Source organism: Callospermophilus lateralis, chromosome 3, assembly GCF_048772815.1.
Source record: "Callospermophilus lateralis isolate mCalLat2 chromosome 3, mCalLat2.hap1, whole genome shotgun sequence".
Lineage (NCBI taxonomy): Eukaryota > Metazoa > Chordata > Mammalia > Rodentia > Sciuridae > Callospermophilus > Callospermophilus lateralis.
In genome coordinates, this window is record NC_135307.1 from 15,833,486 (window position 1) to 15,855,185 (window position 21,700).

General features: G+C 43.0%; 1 protein-coding gene across 3 annotated transcripts in view; it reads left to right on the forward strand.

The window, feature by feature from the left end:
- Positions 1 to 4,562, forward strand: part of Efcab11 (EF-hand calcium binding domain 11) — a 153,077-nt gene extending 148,515 nt beyond the window's left edge. For all 3 annotated transcript variants that reach the window (XM_076848032.2, XM_076848035.2, XM_076848034.2), the window contains one exon: positions 3,063 to 4,562. In XM_076848032.2, the coding sequence (XP_076704147.2) occupies positions 3,063 to 3,192 (130 nt within the window). In that variant the 3' untranslated portion in view covers positions 3,193 to 4,562. The remainder of the gene's footprint in view (positions 1 to 3,062) is intronic.
- Positions 4,563 to 21,700: the final 17,138 nt, after the last annotated feature.

Consider the following 21,700-nt stretch of genomic DNA (forward strand, 5'->3'; position numbering starts at 1 on the left):
GGCGGTCATCCTCATTCCTGGCCTCTCATCTCGCTTCCCGCCCCCTTCCTCCCAAGGCTCTCCAAGTTTCATACTAGATTACACAGAGGTACATCTGCTCTTTGGGGTGTCTACTCCTAAAATCAATTCCAGATCTCCTTTGTGTATATTTTTTTAATTTTTTAATTTAAGTGGACCTACAATTTTAGAAAGTAGTTGTTATTGTTAACATCAGTTTATTTTCCTGTTGTACATCTGTTTTAATTAGAGGAGCCAGTCCTGGAGCGCAAGCCTGGATGTATTCTCGGCCGCATCCATATATCTAGTCAAAGAGCAGCCGCTTGACTCGATGGCAGAGCCCGGTCCTGGACTCGGGGCAGTTTGGCCTGCAGCCTTCGGCCCTGGTTCTGCACCCTGCCTTGCAGCCCTCCGTCGTTCCTCCTGGCCTTCAAGGGCTTCTTCCATCCATTGCCCACGTCGGCAGCCTCATTTTCCATCTCTCATCTGGTCTCTCTTGTACCCAGCCTGCATTTGCAGAAGGTGCCTGAGCATAGAGGCCGTAGTTGACATCTCCGGGACTCCGTGAGAGGCGACTCTGAGATGGCTGCTTCTGTTTTTATTTTGCTGGCTACTTTTGGACTCCAGATGGTGGTGATGGTAGTCCCTTTAATCCCCAGTGCCTCCTGGGAGCTGGGTTTCCCCAAATTTGTTGTCCCACAAATCCTTTCATTCATTGCCTGCTCTGTGCTGAGTGGTGGGGAAGGAAGGTGCTTGCCCTCCAGGACTCATTATGAGTCAAAATATTTTAGTGCTGGAAGTACGTCGGGGATGGCAGAGCAACCCGCTGGGTTTCAGAACTGGGGTCCGATGCTGTGGACAGAAACCGTGAGACTTTCTTTTTCTCTAAAGGCGTTTTCTTCCTCTCCTCGGCACATCACCACCTTACCCACCAGCCACATCTGTTCCTCGTCACACAGCACTTTGAGTGTGGGTGCTGTGAAATCTTCCTTCTTCCAAATAATTCTGCCTGTTAAAAAAAAAAAAGAAGAAGAAGTATATTTTAGCTTTAAAAATTACAGCTCTGGGACTTGAATTTCCTCTTTACTCTCACGAAATGACCAGATCTGCTCATATTTGAAGAAGAGTCGGGAGGCATGGATTATTTTACCCTGTCTCGTACATATAAATAGGATGCCCTTCCTTTTATTATGTGAATAATATAATGAGTGGACTCACTCCTCTTAGCACCTCTTGGTTATACCGGAAACATTTTATGATGGGAAGTCTCCGCAAAGACAGGAAAAAAAAAATTGGGGGAAGTTAATATAATGACAGCAAAGGTTATTTACTGTGAAAATTAATCAAAAGGATTCCTTTCTCTGTTAGCATTCATCATCTCAATAGGTGAATAAAAATATACACAAAAATATTATCAGAAGCATTTTATTATAAATGTTACTTTGCTAGGTTATTCACTTTACTCATCCTCTGAGATTTCTAGGTTCCCCCAGACTGTCAGAGTGGGAAGAGAAAAGACCATTTATCTAATCCAATTCCTTGGGAAGAAATGCTTAGGCAATATTAAGAATCTTCAATTATCTAATTTTATAAAAGAGATGATTTATATTCTGTAGTCAGTAACGTGTGATACTGATTATTTCTAATCCCTTAGAAGAGATCTGACATTGTGCTTTTGGTGCTATACAGCATGAAATCGTCATGTATATTTCACCAAAGAAGTAACAAGAATAATGGCCTCTGCAGTCTGCAGTCATTTTCGACTTACACACTGCAACATGGTTTTGCCCTGGGGCAGGGAAGTGGGGATTTTTCTCTACTTCAAAAGAATGAAAAATTATCATCACTCTACCCAGAACCATTATAGACTTCAGAGACTTTGGCATGAAATATTCAGAAAGTTTATTTTAGAATTCAATATTTTAAAAGTCTGCTTTAAAACTATTACAGTGATTAGTGGCTCTCTGGCTTGGGCCAGTCTTTCCTCTAAAATGTCCTGTGTCATGGTTGATACTGTTTGTTTTTTCAACAAAATATAATCTGCCTAAACCACAGAAGGCATGTAAGGCATTAGTTCAGAACACCCCCCAAAAGGGGCTGTGACCACCACTCAGTCATCCTTTCAAACACACCTGGTAACCAAGTTCTTCTGTTGGTAACAGTTTGGCTGTGGTCCTTACGCTGTGATTTTGTCCCTCTGACCTGTGTTCTTAACCATGAGGAGTGGGCATTGTTCTCGACCTGCGGTTCAGGGAGCCAGGCCCCTGTGTCAGCAGGCCCAACCCCACTGAGGCCACACACACCCTCAGTCAACCAACCAGAGGTGCCCTTCATCGTCCCTCTTCATAGGAGTCAGAGACGCTTATGAGGTAGGTGTTCAGGGATTGGATGTGTTTCCACGGCCATGACTTGGAGATATGGTTAGCTGTGCTGGAAACTTCTCCCTGGGATGATGTAGGAAAGCCATGGGGGTAGAGGATGGAGCCTGGCTTTAAGTTTGAGTCCCAGTGCTGCTGCTTCCTGGCAGGGTGATCCTGAGAAAGCTGAAGAGCCTCCTGAAGGCTCAGTGTGTCCTTCTGTTAATGGACCCGTCTCGGCTTTGGAGCAGATTGATTGAGTCACGTGAGGTGCAGGCCGTGCTCTACGGGATGTCCATCTGTGCTCCTGTCCTGTTGGTGCCCAATGTCTTCCTTATCTCTTATTTGTTTATCCCACTGTCTATTATAATGCATGTATTTTTTTCTGTGTATCATAGAAAAGTCTGTGCAGGACAACTAAAAAGCAGTTGTTCCTCCTTTTCTTGTATAACCTGTACATTTGGCTTCCTTCCTTTAAATAGTTCGAATACATTATTTCTGTAGGTTTTAATAAATACCTTTTCTTTCATCCCCACCTTAGGTATTATCAATGTAAGAAAAAACACATAGACATCAATCTTAGCCTTCATGTAGATGAAATAGGTTCCTTTCTCATACAGGCACACAAAGAAAGGAGGGTTCTAATGTGCTCTTGATGCTTAGTGTGAGGCGAATACTGTGTAAATAACTTTGCGTTTCATTTTCCAGGGAAGTAGATCAAGACTCAGATGGTCTCGTCAGCTTTAGAGACTTCGAATATGCTATGAAGAATGGACAAAATGAAGCCCAACCGTCGAGATCTACTTTTGGCAATTCCGGAGAGAGCTATAAATTGTAATATATTTAAAGGTCAAACAGACCTTGCCCTCATGACTTTGTGATCTGCATACTTGTGATTAAACTCTTAATCATAGTTTCTGGATGATGATAATATACTTGGGCTTGGAATCCCAGAGGTGGTGGTGTGTACCAGTCTCCCTCCATGTGGCTAGCAGCCCTGAGTCAGGTGCCGCTGCTGGCCCTGCCACTCGGCTGTCCCCCACCTCTCTAGCCACTCCACACTGCAGGTTGCAATGCTCCACTCCCTTGGCCTTGCACTACCACAGGTCCTTGGTTCCCATCAGCTCCCAAGGTCTGGAAAGGGGCAGCTTTTCCCACCAATGGTGCCAGTTGCCTTCATTCATTCCACTTTGGTTGAATGAACAATAGCATCGAAGTGTCCCGCTTGCCTACTGTGTTCCAAGCACTGAGCGAGGCATTAGGGAAACAAAGAGGTAAGGCTTCTCTAAGTTCACGTACCCAGAGTCTAGATCCACACTGCACTGGTGCTGGCTGTGCAAGACAAACCAGGTGGGCTTCCACAAGGTGGCCCTGTCCACGTCATATACGGGAGAACAGCACGCACTAGGGGTCCTGGGGACACAGATGTGTTTGTAGAAGCTCTTTGGGTGGCTTGAGCCTGGGCTTCCTGATACACAGAAGCAAAACCTGGGCTGCCCAGTTGCCCCTGGTACACACTTCTGGTTCTGGTGGTGCTGCCCTGCACCAGAGCCTTGGCCAACTGGGTTCACAGTCTCCACGGTCTCCCATCCCCCTGGGCTCCAGGGATGCCATCCTGGAGCAAAAACTGCACCACTGGACACACAGCATTTATTAAAATAATTCAAAAATAATGGTATCAAAACTAATATTTTATTTGTTTCTAGAATTCACTACAATAATATTTGTAAAACAATTCATATTTTTAAAAATAATTTATATTTTTAAAGTATTAAATAATTAAAGGCTAAGTAAAATGTAGATTTTTAAAACAAAAACATTAAACAAGTTTCATTCTTATACAATTATTTACAGATAATTTTAATAAAGTTTTAAAATTGTGATAATCCCGAGATGCCTAAGGAAGCCTACAGCTAAGGGTCATTTGGTATTCTGCATGGGGTCCTGGAATGGAAACAAGGACATTAGGTAAAAGCAAATCAAGTGTGGACTTCAGCTACTATTAATGTATTGACATTGGTTCATTAGTAGTGACAAATGTATCAAACTCATATAAAATATTAATAATGGGAAACTGGGTGAGGGGTGTATGAGAACTCTGTACCATTTTCTCAGTTTTTCTATGAATCAAAAACTATTCCAAAACTGAAATTTTGTTTAAAAAATAAAGACTTATTCAAAAATTAATAAACTAAACTTTACCTAAAATGAGGAAACATTGAAAATCATTAAGCAGTACAAATGAAATATTATTTCAAAAATAAAATGGATCAATGGTATCACTGAGTAGCATATATGTTTCGTACAAATTGTCCCAATTGATAAGAAACTCTTTTTGACTTCGGGTAGAGTTTTGTTCAGGTATTTTCATCATAAATTTAATAATTGAGTAATTGATCCTGACCTCACAACATGAATTACAAAGATTTTAGATTTCTAAAATAGGAAAAAGTTAAAAGCACTAGCAAAGTGCCATTATTTCATTAATTGCCAGAATTCCAAAACCTTGTACTGTAGACACTCTTTGGACCTCATTTTTTTAGAACACATGACAAGAGAAAGGGAGGGATCTGTCCTACAGTGGCTGTGGGAGGCAAGAGACAGGTTGGGAAAAGCTCTTGGACAACTCCCTGGACCCTGGACTAACCAAGACTCCTCTTTTTGTCTCAATGACAGAAAACTACCCAAACTAGCTTAGACTATAAGGGAGTTTACTAGAGAACGCTGGGCAAGCTTATGGAATCTAACAGGGACATGAGAGGATACACCTGGGTTTCCAGAGTAATCAGACCCAACATCACCCACACCTCCAGACCCAATCTTGCTCCCATAGTTCCTGACAGCCTCCTACCATTCTAGAAAGGAATCAGCCCATGATCCATCCATCCAGTTCCAAGTCCAGAGACCTCAGAAAGAAGCCCTGGTTGGCTCCCTGCATCCGTCAGTTCTGGTTCACACAGAGATTATGGACATGGCCAGTGGGGATTCAGCAGGTATACCCAGGGCTGGTCATAAGAGAGGGGCAGCTGGTAACATCTGGGCAGCCATTCTGTTTTCTTTCTTAGGGAAAAACAATATAACTGAGGCCTCATCCAGGAAGGAGAACACCTCTTGGATTTGCTCCTTATGAGGATCCAGGTTCTCAGAGCAAAGTCACAAAGAAAGAGGGAGAATGAGAATCTGCTCATGTCCCCTTCCTCTCCTTATCGCTTGTCCTAGGCCCAAACCACATCATCATCCAGTAAGCTTGTTCTCCCAGTATCCCAGTCTCTGTATCCTCAATTCACATGATCCTGCCTGTGCCATGTGACATTATTGGTCTGACCTCAGTTGATGGCCCAAGGGTGGGCATCTATGCTAGCTGGTTACTCAGTCTGTGCCCTTGGAGGACCTAGAGAGTGGGCGTGAGTGAGCCAGTGGGGTCCCTGGGTGGCTGAGTGGGGAGTGTGGCTCAGGAGCGAGTGGCAGTGTTTCTACCACGCGGCCTGGGAAACAAAGGCGGCTGTTTTGCAACAAGAACAAAGGAAAAAAAGTAGACACCAAGAGGGGAGCAAAGAAAGAAAAGAGAGAAGCCCTTGGTGCCTGGTTTCTGGTTAAACTTGTGCACAAGGTCGAGTCATGACCCTTTGGGTCCTCTGAGGTAACCCTGTATCCTTCCAATCAATTTTTCTGCTCAGCCAGCTAGAGTTTCTTTCTGTTATTTGAAACCAAGAGAACCCTCAGTGTGGTGAGCATGGAGCCAAGGGCAGAGTCCTAGGTGACATTAACTTTAAGGGGCAACAGAGAAAAACCTCCTAGAGAGACTCAGAAGGAGCAGAGACAGCTGACTTCCCTCTCCCAACCGTGCCTCTGGTCGACCTCACTGCACCTGGCCCCAGTCTTCCCTGTCACAACAGCCCTCAGGGAGGTCACCAGAGAGCTACTGATGGCCAAAAACCCTTCTGCCCTTTTGAACCTCATTGCACAATCCCTTCCTGAGCTGATAACTGCACCTCTGGAATCCACTTTGGCCTCCCCGACAGGGTCTCTGATGGTATTCCTGTACCCAGGTTTTTCCTAACATCTTATCCAGCTTCCTGCCCTACAGCCATTTCATAAGCAGGCCCAAGGTCCTGGGATTGGCCAATCTTCTTGAGCAACCCATCCTCCTAGGATGGTTTCATCCACTGCCAAGATTTCAGTTGTATGACTTGCAGCAAATCCTATCTCTGATCTTTAGCCCTGCTCAGCTCCAGACCCATGTTTTCATTTGCCCATTGGACATTTCCACCTCGCTGAACTAAAATCAGACGCGTTGTTCCCCTCATTTTCAAAATTGGTTTCCTATTGCGTGTTTTCTATTTCTGTTAATGGCAACCTCCCTGTGCCGATTCCCACCCCACTGTCACCGAAGCCAGCTGTCTCAGTGTCTTTTCAGATCTCCCCCATCTTCCTTAGCCCTGACATCCCTCCTGTCACTGAATCCTTCTGAGCTTGTCTCAGTAAAACTTTCATGACACCTTTTTCCATTCCATCCTAGTCTTTCTGCCCATGTTCCTATTCCCCATCCTACCCTTCCATGCAGTCATTCATTCTATTTATTCACAGAAAGACGAGTAAAAGATGGACAGAAGTAAGAAGCAGACCCTGCTGTCAAGAAATTTTAGTCTAGCGTGTCACTGATGTTCCCAAAGCACAGACAAAATCACTTTTTCTCTGCTCAAAAGCTCTCAGTGGCCACCTCTTCTATTGGATAATGTCTAAACCTGCAGCATGCTGTTCAAAGCTGCCTGTAATGTGGTATCAATTTATATTTTCAGTTTCACTGTTCACAGCTACCTTAGCCATACCATCCCATGACCATTTGTGGCACGGGGAAAATGCACATACCCACAGTCCATTCACCTCAAGTCACCCTAAGGTAGTAGATTTTTTCCTAAATTAAAAAAAATAAATAACATTCTTAGAATGGATATCTGATAATAATAAAATGCAACTATTAAAGACTTATTTGAAAAAAGCATATTGAAGCACCTTCATCTTAGTGTTCCTTTCCTACACGGCTGCCACTTTGTCAACGGACAAGAACAACTAAATATGCTGGGTATTTTGTACATTCTGCTTATCTTGAAACTGTGGAGATAGATATTAGCCATTCTTGTTTATGAATGAGGAAGCAGTCTCTCAGTCTTAGGAACTTGACTCTGGGCAAGCGATGGGGATGCATAAACAATGTCAGGGTGGTGACTCGAACTTGGCTATAAATGGACCTTTCCTTCTTGTCCATGTATAGATATTAAAAATTAATTCACATCTTATGCATCACCAAAAACTAAACCAAATTACATTGGATGATTAATGGAACTTCAAAAGACAAAGATTGACATGTGCTGCAGGCTCTAAAAGCACTATTCAAAGAGAATGAGTTCCAGAAAAGCTCTGAACAATGGCAGCATCTTTGAATAGGTATGCATCTCACTGGGTAACACTCAGGTCTACAAATTGAGTATGGTGTAGCTCTACTTGACATGCACACTGTACTCACAGACTTATGATTTAGGATTAATCAAAACAATTTGTTGCTTTCCTTTTTCTTAGCTTGTAACTTTTGAGAGACTTGTTTGGAACCTGCAGTATTAGGCAGTTAAAAATAAAAACCACACGTGCACACACAGAGAGATTGGAATTCAGTGGCCTTAGAGGTAGCACCTCACAAAGTGACCTTTCTTACAAAACAAATTTAAAACAGATTGGTCATGTGCATTGAAAAGTAGCCTGTACGGTTTACCACATGAAATATGGGGTGCCCAATCTAAATTCCCCTTAGATTACATTGATAAAGGACTCAGGAATGTGAGTAATAAAGAACACTGTTCTAACCTCAGAGAAAATGCAGATTAATTTATATGAAAACACAAGCTGAAATTCAAATATAATCCCTATTTTGTGTTTACTGTTTCTTGGGGTTGGGGGAGACTCCAAGGAGAGAAAAATGGGCTAAATTGGCTAAAGTATATGACTCCAGAAAGAGCAATTCCAATAATATTGAATTTATAAGAAAAAAAATTCTGACCAAGAGGCTGGAAATATATTACATGTATTGTCATAGCAACAGTCATTGTAAGGGAGAAGTCAGGTTTGGACATCTTTCTTATTTTAAATAAGGAAGGCAGGCTTGATTTTAAATGACTTTTCTAAGGTCAAATGTGTCAGAGATGGTGCTTGAATCAATTTCTTTACCAAGCTTTCCCTATTGCTGCTGGTATTGGACTGCTCTTGGGAACCAAGCTGCCCCTCCCTCCACCTCTCCCCTCTCTGCCCTTCCTTCGTCCCTCCCTCCTTCCCCCACTGCTTCCCTCCTTCCTGCCTGTCTTCCTTCCTTCCTCCCTCCCTCCCTCCCTCGTCTCCCTATCACATCCATAAATAGAATCACAATCATTGGGTCATTTAGGATTCAATCTGACCCTCCTCTTGGATTATTTCTAAACTTCTTAGCAGAATGTCCCCCCTTACTACAAATGGAAACCAAACTTCCAGGACCCTTCATGTCTTCCATCACACATGAAACTTTTTGGCTGTTATCTTTTCAACTGCTTCTTCTTCTACCACATTCTTGAAGAGATTGTCCTTATCGGACTTCAATGGCACACATCTTGAATTGTCAACGATATTAATCTATCATGTCTCATTCTCTGTTCTCATTCCTCCTCCTCCTCCTTTCTGTGACAGTTGGATGATTCTTGCTCTCATTCATTGCTGGAAGGGCATGCAAAATGGTGCAGCCACTTTGGAAGACAGCTTGGCAAGTTTTTACAAAGCTAAACATAGCCTTCCCATATGATCCGGTGATCAAACACCTAGATATTTTACCCAACTGACTTGAAAACTTATGTCCACACAAAAACGTGCATGTGAATGTTTATAATAGCTTTATTCTTAATTGTCAAAAACTGGAAGCAGCCAAGATATGTCCTCAAGAAGTGATTGGATATTCTATAAAATACCTGAGCAGTGTTGTTGAAATATTGTCAAGGTCACCAAAAACAAAGCAAACCTGAGAAACTGCAAGAGGAGGCTAAGGAGTCTTGGTGACTAAATGTCATCTAATAGCCTGGATGATATCCTGGAACAGGAAAAGAACATTAGGTAACAACCCAGGAAATCTGAATAAAACGTGGACTTTGGTTTATAGTAATAGTTAGTTCATCAACTGTAGCAATATAAGATATTAACAAAAATGGAAGCTCAGTATACAATACAAAGGAATTCCCTCTATTGTCTTCACAAATCTTCTGTAAATCCAAAACTGTTCTAAAATTAAAATTAAATTTTTTAAAGATTTCCACTTTATGGTGAAAATTATATCAATCACCACTATTTAAACTTACAAATGTTATCAGTGATAAATATGCAAAGGAAAAAATATATAAAGGGGGTACATAACATCTCAAAATAATATTATGGCTTGAACTAATGAAAAAAAAGACTTTGTAGATCACCACTTTAGGGTACCTTTATAGGACCCTCTGAGCATTGAAGGATGCCCTTCTGGGGTCAGGCCTTTGGTTTAGAGAAGTTTATTTACAACCTATTATATGATTTGGATTGGTTTCTGACAAAAAAGAGACTTCATATAGTTTAAAATACCACTTTTGAATTACGTTTTAAGAACATTCAAAAAATAAGGAAAAAAAATCCCAGTTGTCTATTGTACATTTTCAATATACATTTCAAGGAAAGAAATCCCATAACTTTGGATCTATTGAAAAGAAAACCCTTTATATTTCTTTTGAACTTGAAATTCCTCACAGCACTGAGAAAACTGTAAAGAGCAATACAGCCGTAGGGTGCAGTTCCTAGGTTTGTCTGTGGCAGGTCAGAAAAGACCTGTTCATAAATGGAGCACACCTGTGTCCCAAGATCAACTCACCATTGCTCTCCCTGCTGTCATGGCGGCTCAGCCTCAGCTTGACACTGAGTTGTACCGTTGGAAAACCCACATGGTCATTATGATATTACCCAGGGACTAATTTGATTTTAGAAAGTTAATGTAAATCCAGGGGACTCTACCTCTGAGCTACATCCCCATCCCTTTATTTAACTTTATTTTTGAGGCAGGGTCTTGCCAAGTTGCCAAGGCTGATCTCAAACTTGGGATCTTTCTCCCTCCAACCTCCAAAATTGCTGATTACAATCATGCACCACCACACCCAGATTAAATTTAATTTTCAACAGGTTAAAATAAAATAATATTTAAAATTCAGTTTGCCACTATTATAGTTTAGATCTGAAATGTCCCCCAAAGGTTCATATGTTAAAGGCTCAGTCCCCAGTGCAGCAATGTCCAGAGGTGAGGCCTTTTGGGAGTGATTGGATCGTGACCTCATCTGTGGATTAATGCATTGATGGGTTCATAATTTGATGGCATTATTTGAAGGTGGTGGAAACTTTAGGAAATGAGGCCTAGTTAGAGGAAGGCCACAGAGCATGTGTCCTTGAAGGATATATTATATCCTTGGATCCTCTCTCTCTCTTTTTCTCTCCTTCCCAGATGCCATGAGCTGAGCAGTTTTCCTCCACCATACCTTCTGCTATTGTGTCCTGCCATCACCTCACTCCCAGAACAAGGGAGTTGGTCCACCATAGACAGAAACCTCTGAAACCATGAGTCAGAATAAACCTTTTCTCCTTTCAGTTGTTATTCTCAGGTACATTGTCACAGTAATGGAAAGCTGACAAATATACTGAATAGCCATTTTCTGTGGCCATCATCCAAGAGTCCAACAGCCACTTGCGGTTATTGGCTACCATAATGAACTGGGCACAACAGAACATTCCCATCCCTGCAGCAAGTTCTGTTGAATAGTACATTCCAGACACCCCTCAATCTACAGGTTGGTACTGGCCAACCTATAGACTGGCTGTTATAGGTCAGATGTTCAACCTGGTCTAATCATCTGAGAGAATCCTGTAGTACTAGCATGGTGATTTATGCAAATAATATCCCATATAAGAGAGCCATTGTGGGAATGCCTCAGAAGAGGATTGAGGCAGAGACAAATATTCTATAGCATACTGCTTAGTCACCCTTCATTTTAGTCCACTTGTGCTACTGCAACAAAACTCCTGAGAAAAGAAATTTATTTGTTACAGATCTAGAAGCTGGGAAGTCCAAGATCAAGGGCTGGCATCTGATGGGGACCTTGCTGCTAAGTTATCTCATGGCAGAGGGCAAGAGGACAGGAGCCAGAGAGATGGGAAGAAAATACTTTGAGTATTTTCAGTAATGGGATCAATCGTCTATACCTCAGTCTATGGGGTCAAACTCATCCCTTTATATTGAACCCACTTCCATGTAATGACATTAATCCATTCCTAAGAGCAGAGCTTTCATGGCCTAATCACATCTTAGAGTTTCCACCTCTTAATAATGTGACAAAGGGCAATTAAATTTCAGCATGAGTTTGTGTGGAACATTCACACCATAGCACCCTTCAAAGCCCCAAGCCTATATCATCTCCTCTCCTACTCCTGATTCCTTTAGAGGTCAGTCACACTGTCTTTGGGATTCTCACAAAAGTCTCCTCAGAGTTCTCCCCATCTTGTGCTGTGATTGACATACTTTCACGTTTGTCTCCAACTCTTGTTTATGAGCTTCCTGAAGCGCCAGGTCTGTGTCTTTGTGTCAGTGCCTCATGGACAACAGGCACACTGATAAATTAGAGGGAAATTTCTCTGTGGGGTGGTGTGGTATAGAGCTAAAAATCAGAAGACTTGAATCCTACTTCCTACTCAGTTCCTGCCTCTTGTGCATGTTAGCAAGACAGTATCACTTCTTGGTCCTCCAATTTTTCCTTCTCATTAATTTCAATGAAGACATCGACTTAGATAAGATCACTCATTTCCCGCCAGTCTTAGTTCATTCAAGCTTATATATCAGAAATGCCATAGACTGGGGGTGGCAGGGTGGGGAAAGTTTAAACAACAAACAGTCTAATGGCTTGGGAATCCAAAATCAAGGCACCTGCAGATTCCATGTTTGGGGAGGGCCCAGATCCTAGTTCATAGATGAACTTTTACTCTGTCCTTACCTCACATGGTAGAAGAGAGCTCTCGGTGGTTTCTTTTACAAGGGCACTAATTCGCTACTCAAGGGCTCCATCCTCATGACCTAGTTACCTTCCAATGACTCCACCTCCTGATACCATCCCACTAGGGATTATGATTTCAGCATTTGAGTCAGAGGGGCAGAGACACCAACATTTGGTTTGTTGCACCTTCACACTTGAATTGGAGTTGTAGGAGCAAAAGGGTGCCTTGGTCAGGGAAGCTGGGGAGTATTTGGTCAAAGATGATAAATGGTATTTTTCAAAAAATATATATAGGTGTTCACAGAAACTTCAGAATGCTATAGCCAATTATGGTCATCCCAAAAAGTGGGTAGAATGTTTAGAGTTTCTCAGACTTATTTGATGGATTTGAAACAGCTTGTGGGGTAGGGAAAGAGTCATTAAGAGAATTGATGTTCCACAGTCAGACCTTGAGAAATGGTCAGCTAGCCAACCTCTACAGGAGCCTCCAGTTCCAGGCTTTTGTGGCTTTTAGGAAGATGCTGTCCAGTCTCCCTGGCTCAGGTAGTGCTGCAACTGAGCCTAATCCCACACTTAACCTTTCACCCCTTGGTCCCTGCTTTTCTATCGCCCCTACCACTCCCCAGCCCACCCCAGAGAAGAAATTGAAGCAACTCTACTTAAAAAGCCTGTCATTAGGGAAGGGGGGGTGTGCACATTTAACTTTGACCTCTGATAATGAAGTAATGTCAATGCTAATCTAAAAGAGCAGCCGCTTTGAAAATTGAAGCATAAGACAGAATGATTTTACTTTAATTTAAAATTGATTTTTTTCAATTCTACCACATTTCTTTCATGACATCCTGGGTGTCACTGTCTCACATATCTCGTTTGAGCCATAACTTAATATACCAGGCTTTCATATCCATGAATTCTTAAGGCAGCAACAGATTATTAATGTTATGTTAATAAGAAAGCAATAATGTGATAGTATACAGCGTTCTTATTCCATATATTATTAATGAAGACCTTTCGGGTTTTGATGGGCCTGATGCTTTTCACTGTGGTTGCTGAATAGATTAGGAAATGTTTTTGCCTTCTCAGCAAAAAGTCCCTAAATTAGGCTACGTGTCTAGAAAATATTTGTAACAGGTAACAGAAATGGCCACGAGGCACTGTGGGATAGGAGGTGATCCATGGATTTTAATCTAAGGTTGCCAGGAAAAGCAACATTCTCATTGCCAAAGAGTAACAAATAATTCTATTGGTTGCTTTAGAAATAAAAAGTAGGAAAAAACAGGGTTATCTCAAAGCTTAGTCCTGTGCTGTTGTTCTAAATGGCCACATGCACCGGAACTTATTAACTCTGACATAAAACCCAGTGTTCATTGTCCGGCTGCCTCTGGTTGACAGCCTTCTCAGCATCTCATGTGCATTATTGCATTTGATTCTGTGGGGACAGTGAGAGGAAGGCACAAACTGTATTTGCTGGAGGAGAAATAGGGCAATAGTGGTCAGTGTCAGACTTGGGATTTTGAACCCAGAAAGCTGGCCCTGGGTACATCTTCCTACCCTCAACCCTGAGGATAGACTTGTTATGGTTTAGATATGCGATGTCCCCCAAAAGTTCATGTTGAGATAATACAAGAAAGTTTAGGGGTGAAATGACTGGGTTGTGAGAGCTTTAACCTGATCGGGCCTTAATCCCTACTAAGGATTAACTGGGAAGTAACTGTAGGCAGGTAATGTGCGGCTGGAGGGGGTCTGCCCCTGGGGGGATGTGCCTTTGGAATATGTCTTTTGTTTCTGGTGAGCAGGACTCTCTCTATTTCCTTGTCACCACATCCTGGGCTGCTTTTCTCCTCCACACTTTCCCTCCATGGAGTTCTGCTTCACTCTGGGCTCAGAGCAACGGAGTCAGCCATCTACGGACTGAGAGCTCTGAAACCATGGGCCTCCACATAAGTTTTTCCTGTTATAATTGTTCTTATCAGGTCTTTTGATCCCAGCAGCGATAAAGCTGAAATAAAACACGTAGCCTTCCAGGTCTAGAGTTGGTGAGGCACTCAATGCCTCTGGTTCATCCAGAGGGACTTTGAGTATTTTCAGTAATGGGATCAATCTTCTATACCTCGGAGGTCTGCGGTCTCCTGGGAAGACTCGTTGTTATGGTTTCATGGTCTAGATGCACCTCCAGTCACACTGTGACTCTAAAAGAACTGGCCACACACAGTCACACTGGGGACCTGTAAGCAGTTAACACACACCTGGCCTCACTCCTCCTTCCCACTCACCTACATGCCTTCTCCATCCCAGGGGTCAGCCTTGCACTGCCCTCAGTCATTGGGGTCCTGTCTGCGCCCATACCATCTCCACAGGTCAGGGCCTTCTTTTCCCTCAGCCAGTGCAAAAAGCTGTGGGGGGTGGGCAGGTTCACCTCCCCAGGATCCCAGTCATATCCTCCAGTGGGAAAGATACACAGGCTTCATCCAGAGGAGGAGTCCTTGGACCCCAAGGCTCCAAGAACCCAACTGTTACGGTTTAGATATAAGGTGTCCCCCAAAAGCTCATGTGTGAGACAATGCAAGAAAGTTTAGAGGTGACATGAATGAGTTAGGAGAGTTTTAACCTAACCAGGGCCTTAATCCCCTAATAGGAATTAACTAGTTAGTAACTGTAGGCAGGTAGGGTGTGGCTGGAGGAGGTGGGCCGTTGGGGCGGGGGTGTGCCTTGAGATATGTATTTTGTTCTTGATGAGTAGAGTTCTCTCTGCTTCCTGGTGCAATGTCTTGCGCCATTTTCCTCCACCGCAATCTTCTACCATGATGTTCTGTCTCATGTTGGGACCAGAACAATGGTTTGGCCATCAATGGACTGAGACCTCTGGAACTGTGAGCCCCAAAATGAACTTTTCCTCTTATAATTGTCCTTGTCAGGTCTCTTGATCTCCGCCGAGATAAGGTTGACTAAAACACCAATATTGATGTGTCCCCATCTGGCTCCTCCCCACGTCTTTGGACTAATCCAGACACATCAAAGTTTGAAAAGCAAAACATCATTTTCTTCAATGATTTGGTTTAGAAAATGGGAGAAATGACATTAAACTGACTTAGGCAATGCCCTTTCAGTGCTGACACAAACTCCGAAGAAGTTGTGGTGTAAACACGAAGGCTATTTTAGTTTTTGTTTTAAAGGTCTTTTTGTTTGTTTGTGTGTTTGTTCCTCTGCAGAAGCAGTTAGGAGAGTGACTAAAAGCTTATTCATTTGCAAGGTTTTCTTTTGAAAATGAACATGCTGGCACGATTTTAATTGGGTTTTAGTTGTTGTTGTTTTAATTCTCACAGTGATGGCTTGGCTATGTCTTTTGGGACTGTGAAGGGAAACTGGCATCTGGTGTTTGAGGATTCTGGGGATTTGCACCATATTTATATGTAATAACTATACAGTAAATAAACAGAATGAATAATTAAGTGAATAATGAGTTTCTCAGAAAAGAGGATTCCTCTGAAGACTTCAACAGAAACCCTCACGTGTGGCAGCCTCCCTCCTGTGTGGCGTTTCCACAGTGCTCACTGGGTCATCGCCCTGTGGAAACCAGCAGGGACGTTTTCCAGGCTGAAATCAAGCCGTTAATCAAATGAGGGCATCTCTCCTGCTTGTGTATTTTCTTCCAACTGCAATGATGTTGGATTTATGTGTCTAAGAATGATCTTTTTTTTTTTTTTTTAACTCTAGAGAGATATATTTGCCTCTTTAAAAATAAAATCCATGAGATTAAATTTCATTGAATAGTATTTCTCTGAGGGACTAAAAACTTGAAATTCCAGGAATTTGCAGTATCTCGTGAAGTTACATACATGAATGCTAATACCCATATTAGCCAATACAAGGTGCCCTTATTCTGGAAGCAACCTGGGCCTAAAGTAAGTCTTCTCAGAGGTAAAACCTACTTGTGTAATTGCTGCTTCTTTCATGTACTTGTTCATTCATTTAATCAAATGGTCTTCCCTGTCCATTCAGTCATTCATCATCATATTTATTGAGCATCTACTATATGCAGGCACTTGTGCTAGGCTCCGGGGATAGCTGGCTGAGTAAACACAGGCCCACTCAGTTCCTGTCCTTCCAGAGCTCATAGTCTTACCAGGGAGACAGCAATCAGATAATTGAACAACTGTGACAAGTTCTATGAAGGAGTGTATGAGTCACTGCAAGCTGCTATAACAAAATGCCACTGACAGGATATAGCTTACACAACAGAAATTTATTTTTTCTCACAATCCTAAAGACTAGAGATATCAGCAGGGTTTTTGGTTTCTTCCGGGGCCTTTCTCTGTGTCTTGCAGATGGCCATCTTCTTGTAGTGTCCTCACATGGCCTTTCTTCTGTGTATACCCATGACTAGGGTTTCTTTTTGTGTCCAAATTTCCTCTTCTTATAAGGACACCCAATCAGATTAGCTGAGAGCCCACTCTTCCAGCTGGCCTCATTTTTAACTTAATCATCTCTTTAGAGGTCCTGTCTCCAAATAGAGTCACATTCTGAGGAACCCAGGGTTAGTATTTCAACATAGAAATCTGAGAGGAACGTATTTCAGATCACACTAGCGAGGAATCTGGACACAGAACGCCATGGGGATGTCATGTTCCCAAGCAGGACAGAGGGGGGACTTCCTGAGGTTCTCTGGGAATCTACAGGATGAGGAGGAGCTATTTAAGCAAAGAGGAGGGAAAGGCATTCCCGGGAGAGGGGAGAGAAAGTGCTGAGCCCTCCCGTGGAGGGGAGGGGCCCTTAGGAGAGCTCAGAGGGAGGCAGGCCTGGTGCTGAGGTGCAGTGAGGCCCAGCCCGAGGAGGAGGAACAACCGACTCTACAGGTGAGGCCAGGCCTCTCAAGGACTTGGAGACCACAGCAAGGAGCTTTGTGTTTCCCAAGAGCCAGGGAAGACCACCTGGGGGTCACTGTGGCGTGGCTAGACTTGCCTTTCAGAAATGCCAGCCTGGGTGCAGGGTGGAGGGCAGGCAGGTGGGGATCTGGAGGAGGTTCTGGGAGAGCGTGGGTATAGGAACATGCTGCAGGCATCCAGGCCAGAAGTGGAGTGGTTTGGATCCCTGAGGTCGGAAAGGAATGGAAAGAAAAGAGTGAACTTTCTAGATCTCTGGAGCAATTGATTCCTTATGGTGGGCATTGGGAGACAGGAGTAGGTGATGGGTTAGGCGCATTGGGCACTGAGTCAGGGAGGACCGACAAGGTTGCCTCGTGGACTGTTGACCTTCCACAGCTGGGCAAATGAAGTGCTAGTCGGCGGGATCAGGGAGGCCAGCACAGGCTCCTGTGTGAACCACATCGACAGGAGGTACTAAAGTTGCCACTTGGTTACTTTTTGTCCCTCAGCAGATTACACCCCACACAAGCTGCTGTCCTGCTTGGAACATTCTTTCCTGCTTATCCTTTGCTGCCCGCCCACCCTCCATAATCCCAGCTCAAGGACAGCACTGAAGATTCTGACTGCTCAGATTCGGCTCAGTGTCCCTTCCAAGGACTCTTGTGACACCCTGTGCTTTTCCTTCAAAGCAACTGATAGGGTTAAACTCACATAATCACAACACATCATGGTTGTTTGAATTCCACTGTCCCCACTAGAGTGTCAGGGCTACGAAGGCTGGGGCTGCGTGTGCTAATTAGCACAGCAGATGGGCGGTTCTGGAGCAGGCCCTGGGGGTTCCAATCTTGACTCCCCTGCCTCCTCCTGGTGTAATCTTGGACAAGGTAGGCTTGCTGTGTGTCAGGTGCCTTGGATATAAATTTTGAATTATAATACTACTTCCTTTGTAGGATTTGGGGGACTATTAAATTAGAAACTATCATAAAGAGTTTATAACAGTGCTCAGCATATAGAATGTGCTCAATAAAGTTTGGCTGTTATTCTTCTTCATCACTGTATCCCCTTAACTGCTTGATGGGTAGGTGAATTGATGGTGGATCAGTGAATAGATGGACTGAAATAAAACAGTCCTTATTAAGCTGTGTTGGATGAGCATAGTGGATCACAAGAAGCCCAAATGGGTATCACCCATACATCATACCGTGCCTAAATCCGAAGACATTGAGTAGCTTTAAAATAAACTTACAGTGACTTTCAGGCAGGGTCTTAAGAAACCTCCATCAAGACTTCTTTAATGATAAACCAAGATACTTGTTTCTTAACTTCGACAGACAAAAAAAAAAAAAAAAAAAATCACAGCCCAACCATCCTCTCCTTAATTAAATTGAATGCTTTCCAACTTAGCTGTTGGGAGGGGGATAGAATAAAAAGGAAGTTTAATATGATTTAAACAATAAGTTAATTCATTGATGTATGCGTTCTTGTGTCCTCCTGCAAACATTTATGGAATTTCCGCTGTCAAGTACTGGGATGGGCACTGAGGGGCTACAGAGTTAGAGATACTATCACACTGTCCTCAAGAAACTTAAGAGTATAAACAACTTTACAAATAGAACTTAAACCAATAATTACAATCGATCTACCTGATGGAAATAAAACAGACACAGGCACAAACACTATTTTCTAAACAGGGCAGCAGACTTGTGGACCACCTTTATCCCTCGCCAGCCCTTCAACAGAGGAGCCACATGGAAGGACAAAGCCACTTGGTCCCAGCTGAAGGTATTTATGAAAACAACTCATGTCTGATATCTCCTTTTAGCCCAAAGGATTCTCTTTCTGTAATTTATTACAAAATTCAAGGCCATTTCATTAGGGGGAAATGTGCCATATCATTATTATAACAAGGCCCCTTATTTTTGTTCAATTTTGAAACTGACAATCTCAAGACTATTTTTAGCTCAGTCATGTGAGATTATTTGTTTCCTGATTATGAGAAGTTTTTCCTTTAGACTAGTTAACATGAATTTTATGCTCACTTATTATGTCACATGCTCCAATTCAATTTATTTTAAAGCAGATTCTTTGGGGAAAACTGTAAAGCTAATTTGAATTGATTCTTCAGAGATTCCATTTTAAATGAAGTGCTATAAAAATTGGCAGACAAAGTGAAAAAATGAAATTGAATTTTCTTCTTCAGCTACTCACTGGATTCAGAAATCTTGCTTTTTGACACTGCCAAGGGTTTTGATATAATGTTTCATGCAATTTTCATAACATTTATCTCAAACTCCACTGCCTTTGGTTTGGTTGTTCAACTGCAACATGGTTTCCTGATGTTCCCATGTTTAAAAAAAAAAAAAAAAGGTCCTTGGTAAAGGAAGAATTTGGTGTTTTGATACAAACTTTCCACCCATCTATCAAACATCTTCATACGGTGACTGTTTGAGTTCTAAAATGAATACATGAATATAGAACACTTGCGTCAAATCTGTTGGGAGAGTGGAATAAAACTGCATCCCTAAAGTCCTCCTGCTTTGTCCAGTTTATATGAGTCCCTTTCAGATCTGATAGATTTGTAGCTTGAGGAAGGTGTGGGAATAATAGGCAAGATGCCTGGTGGCTAATTTCCTGTCCCTCTCAGACCCTGAGAAGCACTCATTGTTCCTCAGAGTGGTGGGCTCCAAGCCAATCAGAAACAGCTGGCACCGCTGGGGACCAGGGCCAGGGATTGGTCCATTCGACTCCACCAGATGATTTACATCCTATTATTAACAATCTAATGGAAAATCCATAGAAAACACATGTCTACAATTTCATTTTGAGCCTCGCTCTTTCTCTTTGATATCTTGAAAAGGGAATTTCATTTCACACTCATCTTTTCCCTGGAATTCCCTTTGAGTCCACTGTCTCCGTCCATTTTCTGTGGCTGTGACAGAACCGCACAGGCTGGCGCATGAGGAGCGGTAGCACTTGATTCAGCTCACAGTGCTGCAGACGGGGAAGTGCAAGGTGGAGGGGTTGCATCTGGGCATCTGGTGAGGACTTATGGCTGCAGCGTAGTGTGGCAGGAGCATCACGTGGCAAGGGGTGGAGAGAAAGGGGGCCAAACTTACCCCTCGATAAGAGCCCAGGGCCGTGATCACTTACCCAATCCCACAATAACAGCACTAATCGGTTCATGGAGGGGGACACTCATGACCTAGTCACCTCTTTAAGGTCTCACCTCTTAACACTGTCACCCGGCAATTTAACTTCAACACATGTTTTACAGGGGACATTCAAACCACAGCAGTGACATCCATTCCTCCTGCCCCAGCTGGTCAGCTAGCAGCAGAGTCACGGGGGCCTTCTCCCAATTTTGCTCTGCTGCCATCGAGGGGAGCATCAAGTATTTGGAGTTGTCCCCTTAAACTCAGGCTAGTCTTCAAGAAGCCAATCACTGTTGCATGGGTTTTTATTCTGATTACAAAACAAACAAAAAAAGATGACGCTATGAAGTGAACACACGTCACTCAGGTTTCAGAGAAAGGAGCAGAGCTGCCTTGTCCCTTAGGCACAGAGTGCCCACTAACCATAAGGGACTGTGGGAGTTAAATCTGTGTGAAAATGAATATATAATAATTAACCCATAATATTATGTATTATGAATATATAATAATTAATTCATTATAAATTAATGAATATATAGTAATTAACACGAACCTTTACATAATGTTTGTGTTTATGTCAACTTAGTCATAAAATATAATTTTTTAAAAAATGTTTTAATGGCAGAGGGGGTCCGTGGAGGTCAAGTGTCTCGGCCCACAGAAGTGGTTCACCCCAAGCAGAACTGCTGCGAGTGGCAGGGTAGGGTGGGGGGTGGAGGGTGATTTTTAGAGTTTCAGTAACTGGGAGCTGGTGGAGGCTCAGCAAGGGTTCTTAGACCTCTCTATCTGGAGACGGGCCTAAAATTGCTGTTGGGAAGAAAAGCTGGATGTGAAGATGGTGGTTCCCAACCACTTCCCTCCCACCCTCCAAAGCATTTCAGCTGGGTTTGGTACTTGCTATGGTTTGGATAAGTGTCCCCTAAATACCATCGTGCTGAAGGTCACCAGTCTCTAGTGCTATAGGGAGATGGTGGAACCCTTAGGAGGAAGGGTTTAGTGGAAGAAGTTAGGACTTTGGGGTGTGCCCTTGAAGGAGATACTGGGTCCCCTGACTCTCCTCCCTCCCTCCCTCCCTCTCTCTCTCTCTCTCTCTCTCTCTCTCTCTCTCTCCTTCCTGGCCACCGCTTTACCATGAAGTAAACAGCTTCTCTGCCACATGTTCCCAACACAATGTGCTGCCTTATCACAGGCCCAACGGCCACAGGACCAAGGACCATGGAATGAAATCTCTGAAACCATAAACCAAACTAAACCTGTCCTCT